The 19,132-nt window shown below is 42.8% G+C and overlaps 1 protein-coding gene across 3 annotated transcripts in view; it reads left to right on the plus strand.

Annotated features, from left to right (window-relative positions):
* Window positions 1-19,132, plus strand: part of CDC14A (cell division cycle 14A) — a 162,566-nt gene that overhangs the window by 35,922 nt on the left and 107,512 nt on the right. For 2 of the 3 annotated variants that reach the window (XM_089686579.1, XM_089686581.1), the window contains exons 3-4: window positions 3,653-3,728; window positions 16,534-16,572. In XM_089686579.1, coding sequence (XP_089542705.1) covers window positions 3,653-3,728; window positions 16,534-16,572 — 115 coding nt within the window. The remainder of the gene's footprint in view (window positions 1-3,652; window positions 3,729-16,533; window positions 16,573-19,132) is intronic. The other variant, XM_089686580.1, reaches the window with a different exon arrangement.

A 19,132-nucleotide genomic window follows, 5' to 3' on the forward strand; every position in this document is an offset into this window, starting at 1 on the left:
ACATTGTTGTGAATAGACTTGTACCATGTGATCTCTGTGATCATTCACAGATTTCACTACTAGTAAGCAATGATGTCAGAAGTGACATCTTGCTTACTACTATTCGTGTGATCACTGATTGGCCAGTCAGTGATCACATGATCGGGACCTCACACAGAGGTCCCTTACAGTGATCAGTGTTCTGCTGTGTCCTCCGGACACAGCGGGCACTGGATCGCGGTACCGCTCCTGCATTGCTTCCGTCCAGCTGTTTATGTACATGGTGGTTAAAGAATGTAGAAAAATACACTTACTGGCTGGATCACCAGGTGGAAATAAAGAAAAAAGGGCTAACAAATAGTAACGAATTCAACCACTACACATAAGAATTGGTAAGCTGCAATTACGTTTTTGCTTTTAGTTTCATTACCACTTTGATGGAAGTAATGGCATTATCTGAGACACACACTTCTTTAAGATACAAGGTCCTTGGATCTCCCCTGAGACTGCACCCTGCTTATTCAGGTCAAACAGTTGGACGCCTAAGTACAGAGGCATTGAAGTCTGCCGCTAAGGTTTACCATATGTCAAGGCTGCGGCTCTCCTTTCTAGAGGCTGTGATTGTGCCTTGGTTATAACACCGTGACAGGTCTGTTTGAGGGGCCTTGGGGAATGCATTGCTAGGCTGTAAACATTCAAACAAAAGAGAATTTACTAAAACCACACAATGGGTCAGCAAGCCTCTCCACCTCTGATCCTGTTCTACTTCCTCTTGTCCACTTCCACAAGCTCACTTTTAGCTATCCCTCCCATTTGTTCCACAACTCCTTTCAATGACCTGTTTTATCCCTGTTTCCTGTAAGGTCCTTCCTACAGTATTATAATGTTACAGTCTGCTAAGTAATGCATATCACATTCTGCGCTGCCTGAGACTTTAACAATCCACTCTGCTGTTAATTAGATAACATTAACATTTTCTGTAGGTTTAACATTAGCAAAGTATTTAAAGGATACGTATGTGATGATACTGTGAAACGGCTTTCATGAATTTTTATTATGGTGGCAGAAAGTTCTTCTCTAATAAGCAGTACATATATTAAAGTGGCCCTGTCATATGATTAAAGCAGAAGTTTTGTTGTGGCAGTTTTTACATACTGACTTTGGACCAGCTTGACTACTTGACTGTTGGCTCACTGCTACAGGTGTTTCCAGCTTCCATGGGGAACCAACAACTATGGTACATATAACATATGACACATGTTTTACAGACTCCTTTGCATTCTCATTACGTACCCTAAGTGGTATTAAAGCGGAACTTCAGTCCCCATAACCAATTTAATTGAACTACTTGTCTACCAGGCACTTTCACCCCCTTCCTGCCCAGGCCAATTTTCAGCTTTCAGCGCTGTCATACTTTGAATGACAATTGCGCAGTCATGCAACACTGTACTCATATGAAATGTTTATCATTTTTTTGAGACAGATAGAGCTTTCTTTTGGTGGTATTTAATCACCTTTTTTATTTTTTGCTAACTAAACCAAAAACAACTGAAAATTTTGAAAAAAAAGTTTTTCTCTTAGTTTCTGTTATACAATTTTGTAAATGAGTAATTTTTCTCATTCACTGATGTGCACTAATGAGGCTGCAGTGATGGGCACTGATAGGTGGCACTGATGGGCACTGATGAGGAGGCACTGATAGGTGGCACTGATGGGCATTGATAGGCATCACTGGTAGGCATTAAGAGACATCACTGGTAGGCACTGAAAGGCAGTACTCATATATGGCATTGATAGGCAGCACTGATAGGCAGCACTGACTGGCACTGATAGGCGGCATTGACCGGCACTGTTAGGCGGCACAGACGGGCACTGAGAGGCGGCACTGAGGGGCACTGATAGGCGGCACTGATAGGTGGCACTGATTGACAACACTGATAGGCGGCACTGACTGGCACTGATAGGCGGCATTGACTGGCACTGATAGGCAGCACTTAAAGGAAGCTTAGATGTGCACTGATATGTGGCTTTGATGTGCACTGGTAGGCACTGATATATGGCATTGATGTGCACTGATGGGCATTGACAGGTGGCATTGATGGGCACTGACAGGTGGCATTGATGGACACTGACAGTTGGCACTACAGGGGCTACACTGATCATCAGTGCCCTGATGATCAGTGTAGATTTCCCCTCTGAGGAATGCTGCTTACCGGCTCTCCTCTCCTCACGAGCTGTAAGCGTGACAGCTCGAGAGGAGAGAAATACCGATAACCGGCATTTCCTTATTTACATGCGATCAGCTGTGATTGGACACAGCTGATCACATGACAGAGCCGATGTCATCGGTTCCTTCCGCTGATCAGTGATCCGCTGTGTCCCGGGGACACAGCGCACCACCGATCGCCGCGCTGCACACCCGCGCGGTTAGAGTGGGAGGACCTCATATGACGTCCTCCCAGAATGAGAGAACCACCGCCCATCCTTCATTTCCTTATATGGCAGGCGGGAGGCGGTTAAAAGCTGACCCCGTATTATTTATTCTTTAACATTAATAAATAGTTATTTAATAAAGAATCGGTAAGCTGTAATATAAATAATGTTTGCTTTTGGGTTTAATACCGTTTTTTTTTAGACCCAGTGGCATCATCACTGGGTCTTTGCGTTTCTCTATGTGATGCAGGAAGATCATGGCTGGTGGGAGAGGCCGGCAGGGAGCTGTACATAGATTCCCAAAAACATCACAACACCCTGCCTCAGGACTTCTCCCAAGAGCCCTCGGTCCTAATGAAAGCAATGGACTGACTCTCCAGTGGACTTATGCAAATATTAAAATGTTTCAGTTGGTTGATGTTAGTCTGGAGGAGTGGAAGTTTGTAGTCAGGCTGCATTCGCATACAGACTACCCTAGGTGATACTCTATGATTGAAATACCTGAAAACCAGTAAATGAAAGGGGTGGGTCATGGACAGCCAGGCAGGGGAGCAGATAGCTAGATGATGCTGGATGTCCTCCATTCTGGTAAAGCAGTGGGCTGTATTTGACTTGCTGAACCTTCTAATGCACACTGTGAGAAGCTCAAAGTTTGCAGTGAAATCAGAGTAGGCAATTTCAGTATAGGAGAGGAACCTGTACAACTGTGCACAATTGACGACTGAGGGTACTGCTAGAGTTCACACTTAATCTGACTTTTCAGGTAAAATAAAGAAATAAATAATAATTAAAATAGATAAATACATTTTATTTATTTATATATATATATATATATATATATATATATATATATATATATATATATATTCAAACACATTGTTCCTCATTCAACATATCTCATAAAAAAGTGTGCTCTGTACAGTGCAGGACACATGAGAGTGCAGAATATCGTTAGATGTCGGCTAATGTAATATTTGTAGAGCACATGCTGGTTTAATATTGTTGTGATGTGCTCACTGGTTATACGGGAACCATATAAAATTGACTGATTTGCAGACTGTTCTGCTTCTTCTGTTCACACACAGCCTTTATAATGCTTTGTAAAACATAACCAGAGAGAACACCCATGTAGATTAGCCCATAAAGTGATTAAAGTCTAGTTTTTTTATATTACCTTCCTTTATTGCAAACAAATGCCATTTGTGTCTCACAAACTGTATTGATTTATTCTTTTTTTTAGTTTCTATGCAGATTTTGGACCCCTGAACCTTGCATTACTCTTCAGATACTGCTGTAAACTCAACAAAAAACTCAAGGTAAGTCAGTACTCATAACTTTCCACTGGTTAAAGGGTGGGATGATCCATACACTGCATACAAGTACTCTTTGGAGACTGCTAAGGCTTAACATTCTGTCCAGGGATGCATCTTTAACTCATTATGTATTACTTGTTTGAGGTATTGAAATCCAAGCACATGGAAATAAAGGGGAAGGCTTTGGGGTCAAAGTCACATAACATGGAAGAGAACTGAGTAAAGAGCTATTTAGGCTCCATGCACGCTGTACTCCAAAGGACACCTAGGGGAAATGCAGCTGGAAAAATGCAGTACAAGCCACATATTTGCATGTGCTTTTTTGTACGTTCACGTGTTTGGCGTAGATACATTCTATTGGCCAAAATAATAATTTATTCTGGCCCTTAGAATGCATCAACACACTAACATCTGTCTGTCTCTAAACGTTCTTGCTTCTAAATGCATGTAAATGCCTATGTGTGCATGGACACATAGACTAACATGGAGGGGCTTTTAGAGGCAGAGAAAAAAAAAACAAAAAATGGCAAATGCTCGTAAAACAGGTGTTATTGAGCTGCAGTGTGCATAAGGCCTTAAAGTCCAGTCCATGCAAAAAATAATATTGTGTATATAAAGTGTGTGTATACACAGTATATATATATATGTATATATATATATAAAACAAATATACTGCGGGGTGCATTAAGGTAGCTTTAACTATTGAAAGCCATAATTACTCTTGAATCATTATATAATTTCACCACCCCAAATGGCTTCTTTCCTGCTCTCCTTAACAGACACCCTATTGAACCTTACAATTACTGTTCAAAGATAACAACAGCTTTAGGAGCAACTGCCCATGGAATTATTTTTGTGAATAGACCTTTAAACTTGACAGTGTAATACAGGGCTTAAAATTTCAAGTCCTGAGCTCCTAGCCAGGCCTTAGAGTTACTCACCAACAACAAACACACAAACAGAGACACCTGTACATACACACAGACATGTACGTACACACACACACACACACACACACACACACACAGAAACATGTACACACACTCACAGAGACACATGTACACACACACACACATACAGACACATGTATACACACACAGGCACATACAGACACGCATACACACAGATACATGTACATACACAGAAATACACATGCACAGACACATGTACATACATACACAGACACATGTACGTACATACACACAAACACACATGTACATGCACACACACAGACACATGTACACACACACATACATGTACAGATACACACATGTACATACACAGAGACACATGTACAATTGTACATGCATACACAGATAAACACAAACACACACATGTACACGTACCCCCCCCCATAAAAAGTTGCAGTACTTTGTTTTTCACTCACAGATCAGAATACAGCACACACTTCTTGCTTTGCTTTCACTGCGTTCAGCTATTGAGCAGTCTGATGGCTCCCAGTGTCAGTGACAGATCTGGCCTGAGCTCCGAGCCTGCTCAGCAAGATGGCCCTGGGGGACACACTCGCTCCCACCATAATTTCCACTCGCCATTGGTGAGCAGGCGAGTACAAATTTCAAGCCCTGGTGTAACAGGTTCATATGTCATAGTTACCATACCTTCCCTTCCACTTGCATTTTCTCCACTATATTCCAATACTGGTGTGACTATTGGTCCCCTAGGTGATAAAAATAAAGTGAATAAAGGGTTAAAAAATTTAAATTACAGCCAAGAACTTAAAACCCTCTATAGAAAAAAATTTGAGCCTGCTGGCCCCCACATACATACACATACAAATGTAAACACATGTCGGGAGCACCTATGTACAAAAACCTCGGTTGCGCAACACATGTTATGTAGCACTGCACATGATGAAGTGAGAGCAGCAATTCTAGGACCATTATTTAGGGTTAACTCCAAACCACTGATCTGTAGGGGCTTTGAAAGTGTCGCCTATGATTATGCACAATTTCATGTTTGGTTTCCTCATCTTTTATACTTTACCGAAAACTGAGTAATATATTGCCTTTGTGTGCCGTAAAATGACTTTAAAGATATATTTTACTGAACATTAGTGCTTGATAAACCATTATGCTAATATTATGTTACATAAAAATTTGTGACTACCGCCATTTTATTCTCCAGGGCCTCTTGCTTTCAATGTATCTTGCTTGGTGGTTTTAGGCCTAAAATTATTTTTTTTAAACATGCAAATACACACATAACCAGTCTAATTCTGGGCAAAAATCAAATTTTAACAGTATATAGTAATTGACTTACATCAAATAAGTGAGGTAGATAAAATAAAATAGATATAATGAAATAATAATTTAGTCTGTAAAATATATATTAATGCCCATAGGACCACAAGGTGCAGCAATCGTAGGTGCAAAATAAACTGTAGTAATAATCAAGTGAGGGAATCCACCACTGCCAAAGGACGGAGCGGCGGCCATCTTGGTATTTCTCTTTTACCTGATCTTATACCTATTCTACGTGGATGTTTTATCTTGTATTTCAATAAAATTTCTACACTATACACGATCTCTGGGCTCCTGTGGTGAGCTATCTCCCCTAGGAAAGGGTCCATCTTCCATCTGCGACGGAGCAGTTCGTGTTTGACCCCCTGGCTGTCTCCTGGTCTTCAGATGTGATATACATGCTATTTACCAGTAGCTTTCTGGTGAGTTTACATCTGACAGAGGTGGTGGATTCCCTCACTTGATTATTACTACAGTTTATCTTGCACCTACGATTGCTGCACCTTGTGGTCCTATGGACATTAATATATATTTTACGGACTAAACTATTATTATATTTAATTATATCTATTTCATTTTATCTGCCTCATTTATTTGATGAAAATCACCAGTGGTTACAGACATTATTATCACAATACTATTTACAGATCATTTTTTAATTTTCATTATATTTGCACATTCAGTGCACTTGTATGGTGCACTTTACTGTTTCACCTGATATATAAATTTTTGTACTTTTATTTATTTTCCTTATTAAAATAAATATATTAATTTTTGTACTTTTACGTTAGCTCTGCACTTTTATATATTTTGTATTTGTGGGGATTGTTGCCTATACCTTGTGTGCTGGCAGCTTTATTTATTTATTGCCAGCGCTCACCTATATACAATACATAGTAATTGACTTACCTTCCTTCTGGGTGGGTTCCAAAAACAACTTGTCCTGACATAATGAGATGGTCCTTGAAACTCACTTCTTCCTTGCTCTGGAAATCTTATTTTCTGCCCTGCCTGGGAGTAAATTGTTTTTAGGTGCTCATTATTTTTTTCCAGGGACCCTGCATACTCCATATTTACTCTTGGCATTATATTATATTGACACTGATTGTCAGATAAAATCTCATGTTACAATGATGAGATCAGCCTGTCACAACTCCTTACTGTACATCTCTGCTGACTGTTATCTGATGATACATTGCGTCTCTTCCACATTCAGTTGCTCGTTAGGGAGGATACTAATCTTCTTATTATAACATAGGACAGGTTAATGCTGGGGTCACTAGGCAGGGTTTAAAGCCGCTGTCACAATTCAGTGACCTGACATTAACTTTCACCATAACAGATGACGCTTAGCTGTACAAACTGTATGTTATTTCCCATTAATGAGTTTGCTTGGTTGTCTCCAGGAGATGAACTGGCAATAATATGGACACTCTTTTAGAAAGAAATAATCCAGTGTTTCCCTTCCCCCATTGTGCTATGTGCCTCCTCCTTGTTTCATCCTGATTGTGCAAGGAATCTGAGATCCGTGTGCTCTGTACAAAGGACAAGTCTCTGCGTCCCGGCGATGAAATCCGAGGAGAATCCCTTTAACAGGCTTGCAAGAACCAGCTCTCAGCTAGCAAATACTGCTGAATACAGAACCTTTTGTCCGCTGCGGCACCTGCTCTCACTTCAGCGCGACCCTTAACAGGAACACATCAAAATATTCATTTTGTGTACAAAATATTCCAAGTTACAAGTTGCTGGTGTTATTGCTTAGCACAGGGTTTTCAGGCACCTGCAGAACCTATGTTTGAAACACTATTATTATTATACTATTCAAATTCCATTATTATCTGATGATACTAGGTGTTCAAAGTGACATTAAACTCTTGGTAAAAGAAAAAAACAAACAAAAAATTCTTCAAGTATTCAAAATATACTGTCTATTGCTTTGAGGCTTCTTCAGATCTCCAAATTCTTTTTTTCATTTTTTGCTGCTGTGATCTGAGTTCCTGGTAGAGGCTGTGTTTCGTTCTCCATGGTCTCACTGGAAACTTAGCCATTCTCCCTTACCCTCTCCCAAGATGGACGAGGGACCATGGACTATTTGTAGTGTGCATAGAGCAGTGTATGTGACTACAGCTGACATGCAGTACTTGTTCCAAACTAACAGATGGAGGGGTAAAGGAGAGGTTTGGTAGCTCATAGAAGATGTTATAAGGAGCCAGAAAAACACAGTAAGCAACAGTTTCATGCAAAATAGATTACAGGGCCATTAAGTAGTGGATCTGTATGTCTTTCACATGGAGTGGGGGTCCACTCTGATCATCAGGGAATCCGGGAGCATATCACATGCTAAACCTCCGCTCCATCAAGTTTGGGTCCTTTTTGTTTTATTTATGGGCTTGCACTGACTTGGATGTAGGCATGTGTGAACTGACATAAGTTCATTTACATCTGGGCAGCACAGTGGCTAAATGGTTAGCACTTCCGCCTGGCAGTACTAGAGTCATGGGTTCAAATTCCAACCACGGCACCACCTGCCTGGAGTTTGCATATTCTCCCTGTGCCTGTGTGGGTTTCTTCCAGGTACTCCAATTTCCTCCCACACTCTAAAGACATGCTGGTAGATAAATTGGCCCTAGTATGTATGAATGTGAGTTAGGGACCTTAGATTGTATGCCCCTTGAGGGCTAGGGACTGATGTGAATGTACAATATATATGTAAAGCACTGCATGAAATTGACAGCGCTGTGTAAGTACCTGTAATAAATAAATCTGCCTGTCCATAGGGCTGCATAGAACTTCTGTTCAGGTCTAGTTTTGTACATGGAGGAGGCAGGAGTGTGACTGTGGCCAGGAGCACCTTAGAGAGGCATCGTGGGACTGGTTGCACTGCTGGAGGGACCCTGCTGGAACAAGGAATAGGATAGGTGTTCTTCATTACGCTGGGTATACATCAGTAGAACTTCATTCAAAATTTTTCATTTTAAATTGATCAGTAATGCTCATTCACATTTTCCAATCATTAGTAGGGTCAAAGCAACATTCTTTGTCAACATTGAAAATCATTTGAGAGAGTAGGATGGAAATTTTTTCTCAAAGAAGCAAACAGTGTATGTGGTTTTCATTTGTGAAATGACATTGATTCTAAAATCGAATATTAAAAGCTTATGAGGTACTTTTAAATGGCATTCTTCAGTCATCAATTGTACAAAGAACTTTCCTACAAAGATTTGTAGGACTAGTGTATAGCTAGTTCTGCTAGACTGAACAAGCAGTTAACCCTTGCACAGCAGGGAGCCTCACTGGGTATATTTAGTCTAATTCCTGAAATTGGGCTTTAATTAATGATAGATTACAAATTGCTACGTGTACGGCCACTTTTTAGGAAATCAACCCTTTGTGTCTAAGGCTACGTTCACACTAGCCTTGTTAGCATGCGGCAGAAAGGCCTTTGGGAAGCGTTTTTACCATTTCCCAAACGCCTGAGAAAATTCTGCACATTGCAGCACATAGTGCTGTTCAAACGGGAGCGTTAGCGTTGCGGCAAAACGGACGCCTCTGGTCGAGTCAGGAGGAGTTGAAGCCTCCTATTCAAGTCTATGGTGCCGCTGCGCAAACGCCCGGCCGGCGTTTGCGGTGCGGTTGCAACGTGTTTGCAGAGCAGTGACACCATTCAAACTTCATTATAGGCATTTGTGGGATGCCTTTAATGCTTGGCAAATGCCTAGCAACCACCGCTAAACCGCACATGCAGCGTTTGCGGAGCATTAAGAACGCTCTGCAAACGCCGGACCAACGCTTGTCAAACGCTATAGGGGCATTTGGCAAGAGTTGGAAAAACAGTCAAGTGTGAACGAGCCCTAAAATGTCATTGCAGCGATTATTTCTATCTAGTAAGATTGTTTTGAGTAAGCAAAATGGACAAGAGAGGTGAGAATCATTGATTTCTATAATAGCCACTGATACATGTTCAGCCACAGCTTTGGTGTGCTGGGGGATGAAATTATACACATTGTCACCAAAATTGCCCAGATTAATACAGTCAAATGGATTAAATTACAGTAGCCCTTCAGTAAGAAAAATGTAGTCTGCCAATGCTGAATTCTCGTTTTGAAAATACCAATTTGCTTTCTTTCAGTTAAGGTTGCCTTTAAAGGTCCCTTTCAATAACTACATGTATTTTGCTGTGATGCTCTTAATGAGCAGCTTGAAACCACTTGGTTGTGGATGTATTACATTTAAAGCTGGCCATAGATGGATCAAATCTTGACTGGTTCAGCAGGGAATGACGGAGATTTGCTCCATCAATGGGCAGGCTGGTTGTACTGAAGTTGATCCATCGATCAACTTCAGTAAAAACAGTCTCAGTTATAGCTGCCAGCGGGGATCATTGTGTTCTGCCGTCAGGGAGCAGAACACAAATAGAGCTGTGGAAGTCAGTGTTGATGGGAAATCAAGCAATTTTATTTCCCTCCAACTGTGGTGGAAAGAAAGAAAGTTGCATGGTCTATGAGCTGCTTTAGAAGAGATGACTGTCAATAACTGACAGCCAATTTCTCCATTTATTATAATTATTTTATATATATTTGGTATTTTGTTATTTTATCATTACTTATGAAATATATTGTACAGCTTCATGTTTTCTCTGTGGCCTTTTTGTCTATTTTTTGCCTACAGTTGCTTGTGTTATTGTGGTTTTATCTGTTAATTAGAGGGTCCTGTAAAAATGTCATACAATAAAGCATGCCACCAGCAATTAGTATGGATTGGTAATTTGCTTGTTTTAAGAGCTATGTACAAACAGCTTTATCAAAGGCTGTGACTCTGAGAACAATTTGTTTCTATGGAAATGAGTTGTGTCAGTTCTTTAGCTTTGGGCAGTATAGAAGGTCTGCAGTGTCATATAACAATATCATTGTAACATGTACCAGCTGCTGTTACAATCTTTTTTTCCTTTATACAAAATGGTACAAGATGATGTGGTAAACCATTACTTGTGATTCTATATAAAAAGTGAAGAAATATGATAACAAAATGTATGTTAAAATATTATTGCAGAAATTTCGAAATGCTTTGGTTATGTATCATCTTTGCCCAGTTAAACCCTTTTTATTTATTACTGTAGTGCAGTCAGGCTGCGTCTATTGTAATACATTTGGGGCTCTTGTTATTTTTATTAAATACCCTGTGTTGACAGCCAAAGGGAGATTTCAACTGGCCTTTAAAGGACAAGTGCACACTTAATTGCAGAGTTCTATTTGGCTCTTGTAGATTGCTGTAGTTTGCACTTGTTGTTTTGTATTATAAACTTAGAACTCCAGCCAGAATATTGTTTTTCCAAAATCTGTCTAAATTAGGGAGGAGATCAGGTTTTTATTGCTGTCAGTATCCCCGTTGTGCAGAGTTAGCCTCACTATTTGTCTCGGTACCCATTGTTTTATGGATAGAGAAAGTTAAAGGGATATACAAAATTAAAACCTTTACCGGAAAATGAAAAGAAGGGATATCTTCCAATGGGGACAATTGTACAATTGGGTACAACACAAACCTCCCCTACTGCATGCACAGCTAAACAAAAAGTTGTAGCTGCATTTATTCTTTAAAGGAGGAATTCTTTTTGCAAACTCACATTGGTCCAGTTTGGCTTGATATAAGTATCCATATCTCCTCTCCGGACAGCTACTGAGGATGCTGAAAATCACTGCAGTAGTTGGTGTCATTTTCCAGGTGCTGCTCCTGAAGCTACCCTGCTGCACACTGAACATAGGGGGTCACTTGTTTGACACCACTGAGATGCAGAGAACTCCTTATTTTTTTATTGACTACAAGAAATTCTCTGATTGGACAAGGAGAGGAGGGACAGATGACATCATGATCTCCACCTTATCCAATGAGATAATTTCTTGTATTCGCTGAGAAAAATACATAGTGTTCTTTGAATGGCACAGTACGCAGCAAATGACCTCTTGTATTCAATGTGCAGAGGGGAGCTGCTGGAGCAAAACCCAGAAGATCACTATCACTGCATGTAGCATGGACTACTACAGTGATTTTCAGCATCTCCAGCAGCCCTCTGATTATCAGATATGGATACTTACATTGAACCAGGTTGGTTGTAAGTTTGCAAATAAAAGACAGGTCATGAAGTACCATTTTAAGTAACTGCAATACACTTAATTGTGCCTAAAGTGTATCTAAAGCATTTTTTAGTTTTGTATAGAGCAGCGGTTCTCAACCTGGGGGTCGCGACCCCTTTGGGGGTCGAACGACCATTTCCCAGGGGTCGCCTAAGACCATCGGAAAACACATATTTCCGATGGTCTTAGGAACCGAGACACCGCTGCTCTGTCTCGCGATCTGTGGGCGGGATGATATGCTGCCCCTGTAACCTGGCCACACCTCCGGGATCACTCAACAGCTCCGCCTCCTCGCCGCTGATTGGCCACCGGAACTGTAGCTCAGGTGAGGCACACAGGCGGCCAATCACCGGCGAGGAGGTGGAGCTTGGAGAGGAGGAGCCGAGCGGCAGAGCGCGCAGATCGAAGAAGATCGAGGGAGCTGCAGGACCGAGTGAAGAGTAGAGAGGCCAGAGAAGGAAGACAGCTGACAGGTAAGTGAGAGAGCGAGCCCAGGCTGGAGCAGGGGTCAGCAAGGTGAGTATCATTGGTGTCAGTGGGAGGAATAGTGCCCCATCATTTGTGTCACTAATACCAACGATGAGGCACTATTCCTCCCCCCACTGACACCAACGATGGGGCACTATTCCTCCCCCCACTGACACCAATGATAGGCACTATTCCTCCCCCCACTGACACCAACGATGGGGCACTATTCCTCCCCCCACTGACACCAACGATGGGACACTATTCCTTCCCCCACTGACACCAACGATGGGGCACTATTCCTCCCCCCACTAACACCAACGATGGGGCACTATTCCTCCCCCCACTGACACCAACGATGGGGCACTATTCCTCCCCCCACTGACACCAACGATGGGGCACTATTCCTCCCCCCACTGACACCAACGATGGGGCACTATTCCTCCCCCCACTGACACCAACGATGGGGCACTATTCCTCCCCCCACTGACACCAACGATGGGGCACTATTCCTCCCACTGACACCAACGATGCGGCACTATTCCTCCCACTGACACCAACGATGGGGCACTATTCCTCCCACTGGCACCAATGATAGGCACTATTCCTCCCCCCACTGACACCAACGATGGGGCACTATTCCTCCCCCCACTGACACCAACGATGGGGCACTATTCCTCCCCCCACTGACACCAACGATGGGGCACTATTCCTCCCCCCACTGACACCAACGATGGGGCACTATTCCTCCCCCCACTGACACCAACGATGGGGCACTATTCCTCCCCCCACTGACACCAACGATGAGGCACTATTCCTCCCCCCACTGACACCAACGATGGGGCACTATTCCTCCCCCCACTGACACCAATGATGGGGCACTATTCCTCCCCCCACTGACACCAATGATAGGCACTATTCCTCCCCCCACTGACACCAACGATGGGGCACTATTCCTCCCCCCACTGACACCAATGATGGGGCACTATTCCTCCCCCCACTGACACCAATGATAGGCACTATTCCTCCCCCCACTGACACCAACGATGGGGCACTATTCCTCCCCCCACTGACACCAATGATAGGCACTATTCCTCCCACTGACACCAATGGTGGGGCACTATTCCTCCCACTGATACCAATGATGAGGCACTATTCCTCCCACTGACACCAATGATGGGGCACTATTCCTCCCACTGACACCAATGATGGGGCACTATTCCTCCCACTGACACCAATGATGGGGCACTATTCCTCCCACTGATACCAATGATGGGGCACTATTCCTCCCACTGACACCAATGATGGGGCACTATTCCTCCCACTGACACCAATGATGGGGCACTATTCCTCCCACTGACACCAATGATGGGGCACTATTCCTCCCACTGACACCAATGATGGGGCACTATTCCTCCCACTGACACCAATGATGGGACACTATTCCTCCCACTGACACCAATGATGGAGCACTATTCCCCCCACTGACACCAATGATGGGGCACTATTCCTCCCACTGACACCAATGATGGGGCACTATTCCTCCCAATGACACCAACGATGGGGCACTATTCCTCCCACTGATACCAACGATGGGACACTATTCCTCCCACTGACACCAATGATGGGGCACTATTCCTCCCACTGACACCAACGATGGGGCACTATTCCTCCCACTGATACCAATGATGGGGCACTATTCCTCCCACTGATACCAATGATGGGGCACTATTCCTCCCACTGACACCAATGGCGGGACACTATTCCTCCCACTGATACCAACGATGGGACACTATTCCTCCCACTGATACCAACGATGGGGCACTATTCCTCCCACTGACACCAATGATGGGGCACTATTCCTCCCACTGATACCAATGATGGGGCGCTAGTCCTCCCACTGATACCAATGATGGGGCACTATTCCTCCCACTGACACCAATGATGGGGCGCTAGTCCTCCCACTGACACCAATGATGGGGCACTATTCCTCCCACTGACACCAATGATGGGGCACTATTCCTCCCACTGATACCAACGATGGGACACTATTCCTCCCACTGATACCAACGATGGGGCACTATTCCTTCCACTGATACCAATGATGGGGCACTATTCCTGCCACTGATACCAATGATGGGGCACTATTCCTCCCACTGACACCAATGATGGGGCACTATTCCTCCCACTGACACCAATGATGGGGCACTATTCCTCCCACTGACACCAATGATGGGGCACTATTCATCCCACTGATACCAATGATGGGGCACTATTCATCCCACTGACACCAATGATGGGGCACTATTCATCCCACTGATACCAACGATGGGACACTATTCCTCCCACTGACACCAATGATGGGGCGCTAGTCCTCCCACTGACACCAATGATGGGGCACTATTCCTCCCACTGACACCAATGATGGGGCACTATTCCTCCCACTGATACCAACGATGGGACACTATTCCTCCCACTGATACCAACGATGGGGCACTATTCCTGCCACTGATACCAATGATGGGGCACTATTCCTCCCACTGACACCAATGATGGGGCACTATTCCTCCCACTGACACCAATGATGAGGCACTATTCCTCCCACTGACACCAATGATGGGGCACTATTCATCCCACTGATACCAATGATGGGGCACTATTCATCCCACTGACACCAATGATGGGGCACTATTCATCCCATTGATACCAACGATGGGACACTATTCATCCCACTGACATCAGTGATGGGACGCTAGTCCTCCCACTGCAAAATTACAGTTCTGAAGTAGCAACGAAAATAATTTTATGGTTGGGGGTCACCACAACATGAGGAACTGTATTAAGGGGTCGCGGCGTTAGAAAGGTTGAGAACCACTGGTATAGAGTAAAGAAGAGTTAGCAACTCCGATAAGTTTTTATTTTTTCTGTATCCACACAGGAGAGACTCACCCTGACTATCATAGTAACCATTCTCATTTGAAGGGAGTAACCATTCTAATTCTGAAAGTGAAGCCAAATCCAAAATTTTAGATGATCACCAGAACAAAAGTAGAGGGAAAGTCTTCCAATGAGGACACACACATTAACAATTTAACTGTCTTAGAAAATGATTCCCACACTATAATGAGTTTGCCTCATGCTTTTATATTTATTTATTTTTATTACAGGTACTTATATGGCGCCGTCAATTTATGCAGCGCTTTACATATATATTGTACATTCATATCAGTCCCTAACCCTCAAGGGCATACAATCTAAGGTATTTTTATTGTGTTTAAGGAACAGGAAGTGAAGACAAATCTCCCCAATGGTACACAAAGAGCAAAATAAATATAATGACACATTTTAATCATTCCCTGCAAAAATAAAAGTTTTGTCTTTAGATACACTTTAATCCAGCCTTTCTCAGCCAGGACTCTGCCAGCAGTTGCTAGGGGTTCCTTGAGCAGTGAGCAATTTCTGCCTCTCAGATAACTTATCATTGACACCAGTGATCTTTTTAGCTGTCTGTAAGGGGGGATTCTTCCCAGTGACCCCCAAAAAAGCATTCTTTCCATTGTCTATCTCATTAATGAACTGTGAGCTATGGATATAATAATTAGCAGCAGGGGTTCCTTGGGACCAAAAAGTAATTTTAAGGGTTCCTCTGTGTTAAAAAAAAGGTGGATTTAATCATTCTTTATAAATGATTAAAAGACTTGCAAATCTTAGCTAAGTAACCATAAGACTTTGTTCATTATCTCTGAGGAACACATGACCTGTTGGGTCTCATGGTCCATCCATAGATCTTTAGCTTAAGTAACTCAATTAGGAAAGTGGGGTTTGAGGTTCAGAAAAATAGTGGATGCTTAGACACAAGAAACTGGATAAAATAAATCAGTTTCATGAACATTGGAGCAGAATGGATTGTTTATGAAAAAGCAGCAGACTATGATCCTGTCTCTCATTGTACAGATTAGTTGGCGATGCTGTTCTTTAATCAGGAAGCTGAAGGTAAAGTTTCTCTTCTGAAAGTTGCTTGGCTTGTGTGTGTTGCTTGGAGATCTCCAAGGAAATGTGCTGAGCGTGGTCACAACCCTTAGGGGTGGGAGGAAGCTTAGCCACTGATAAGAGCTCTTTGCATGTTCTGCCTAGGAAACTGGGAATTCAAAGTTAGAAACTATTCTCCTTCACTAATACAGTTTGCCGATAATGTCTGCAACCAAAGCCTCGTTGAGATATGGGAGTAAGTTTTCAAATGAAGCATGACTGGTGTGCAACTGATCATCTGCCCATAGCATGCTATGTGAAAGTTACTTGGCATGCAGCTTGTGTATAGACCTGCTGTTTTTGTCCATCAAGTACATGAATCACGTTGGTCTCACTATTAACAGTTCTGATGCTGATTTAAGCAATTAAACCTGTTCGTAATATCTCTTTGCCTCACTGAAATTTCAAAATGGACTTCATAGCACACTAAAAGCATCCAAAACTTTCTCTTTTAAAAGGAAAGCATTTAGTAAGAGAAGAAGTGCTGATCCAATGACTTCAAAACTTTCTGAATTGCTGACCTAGAACAAGTATTCAGATTGAGAGTTCTGATTTCACTCAAATAGCATTTTAATAAGCAGCTCATCAAAGGTAGTATCTATGTTTATTTTTCTACAGGTTTCCTTTACGGCACATTCACACTTGACCACACACTGAACCGAGTGGATAAAGCCAGCCATAGATGATGTGATTTCCTTTCCTGCAACCATGGGTTGCAGGGAGGAAAATCACTTGATTCACCCATCAACACAATCAGTGGAATCCTTCCCGTGGAGCTATTGTATTGTGTAGCTGTCCCCGCCACGAGAAAACAGCGATTGCCAAAGGCTACAGCCGCTAGTAATAATCGCATGAAAAATCTGACAGGCTGGTTGTACCCAAGTCATATAACAATCGAATGTGGGTACAATCAGCCCATAGATGGCTAGAATCTTGGCCAATCCCTGCTGAAATGACCAAGATTTGAACCATCCGTGGCTTTAGCGTGTAGGCAGCAGCGGTTTCGGGCTGCAGTTACTTGTGACAGGAGGCGGTGTGATGAATGTTTTATTGCATTATATAGCTCCCTTTTTTATTTGAACTTTATGTGAAGTGCACAAAGTGACGCTTTATTCATGTCACTGCACAGCAGTGCTGTTGCTGTGTGGTGACATGCAGGGCCATCCAGGGAGGTACAATATTATGCAAACATAATATCGGAGAGTACTGGAACTCAGAGAAACACTGCGTTCTGGTGCAAGCATGACACATAGAAAACTATTGTTTTCTATGTGTTGCTGCAATTACTTGCAGATACCTGCATTTATGAGTAAAAACACAGGTGAAAATATTGTGAACAGGCCCTTAAGGCTGAATTGGGGAAAGCAAAAAAATGATCTTCCATTGAGGATCACCTTACCTTAGAAGGGTTAAAGTAGAACTATAGGCAACACTTTTTTTTTTTCATTTTGGATAGAGCAAGGGAGGGTTATAACCCCTGTCCGATTTTTTTTTTACATCTGTATCTCATTGCAGAGATTTCCCTTCACCTCCTGTCCCATGCCCAAACAGGAAGTTAGAGGAAATCCCTGCAAATTTAGGGAATTTCTTGGGGACTCCCAGGTCACCAGAACTAGTGTCCCCATTAGAAGATTTCCATGCTATTACAGTCCTGGGGACATCCCAAAATGAGGAATTTTCTTTTACTTTTGTTGGCGGTCCCTCTCTGTCCTCACATACAATGCAGGGCTCTTGGCCCTGCATTGTATTTGGTGATGTCAGAGTGACTGCATCTGCAAGAAGAGGCTGCCAGAGGGGGGACTTATCTTATTTAGAGATTTGGTAAGTAAAAGATCTTTCTACTGGTATCCTAGATATGAACAAACATTTAATCCTTGCAGTGCAGGGGAAGCCCCACGATAAAGGATCTTTGTTGTTTTCTCTAAAGTTCTGCTTTAAGACTTGTAACACAGCTAAAAGGCTTCCTAATTATTTAAAACATAACTATTGACAATTTTACATTAAACTAAATCCATCATAGTAACACATATTGCCTTTTAATGTGTGGTGCATGCATAGATGATTATATTGTCTAGACCAGTGGTCTTTAAACTGTGGCCCACGGGACAGGTGCAGCCCTTTTCTTGCTTTTAATCGGCACTTGAGACACTATTTCTCTAATTGATACGAGGCACTATTCCTCCCTGTGACACAAACAGTGGGGCATTATTCCTCCCACTGATACCAATGATGGAGCATACATTCTTCCTTCGGTACCATTGATGGGAAACTATTCCTTTCAAAAACACCAAAGATGGGGCACTATTCCTCCCACTGTCACCAACAATGGGGCAGTATTCCTCACACTGACACCAATGATGAGGCTCTATTCCTCCCACTGTCACCAGTGATGGGGCACTATTCCTCTTACGGTCAGCAACGATGGGGCACTATTCCTCCCACTGACACCAGTGATGGGGCACTATTCCTCACACTGACACCAATGATGGGGTTCTATTCCACCCACTGACACCAATAAGGGGGC

Source organism: Staurois parvus, unplaced genomic scaffold (genome assembly GCF_062004578.1).
Source record: "Staurois parvus isolate SC_StPar_1 unplaced genomic scaffold, SC_StPar_1.0 ptg000402l, whole genome shotgun sequence".
Lineage (NCBI taxonomy): Eukaryota > Metazoa > Chordata > Amphibia > Anura > Ranidae > Staurois > Staurois parvus.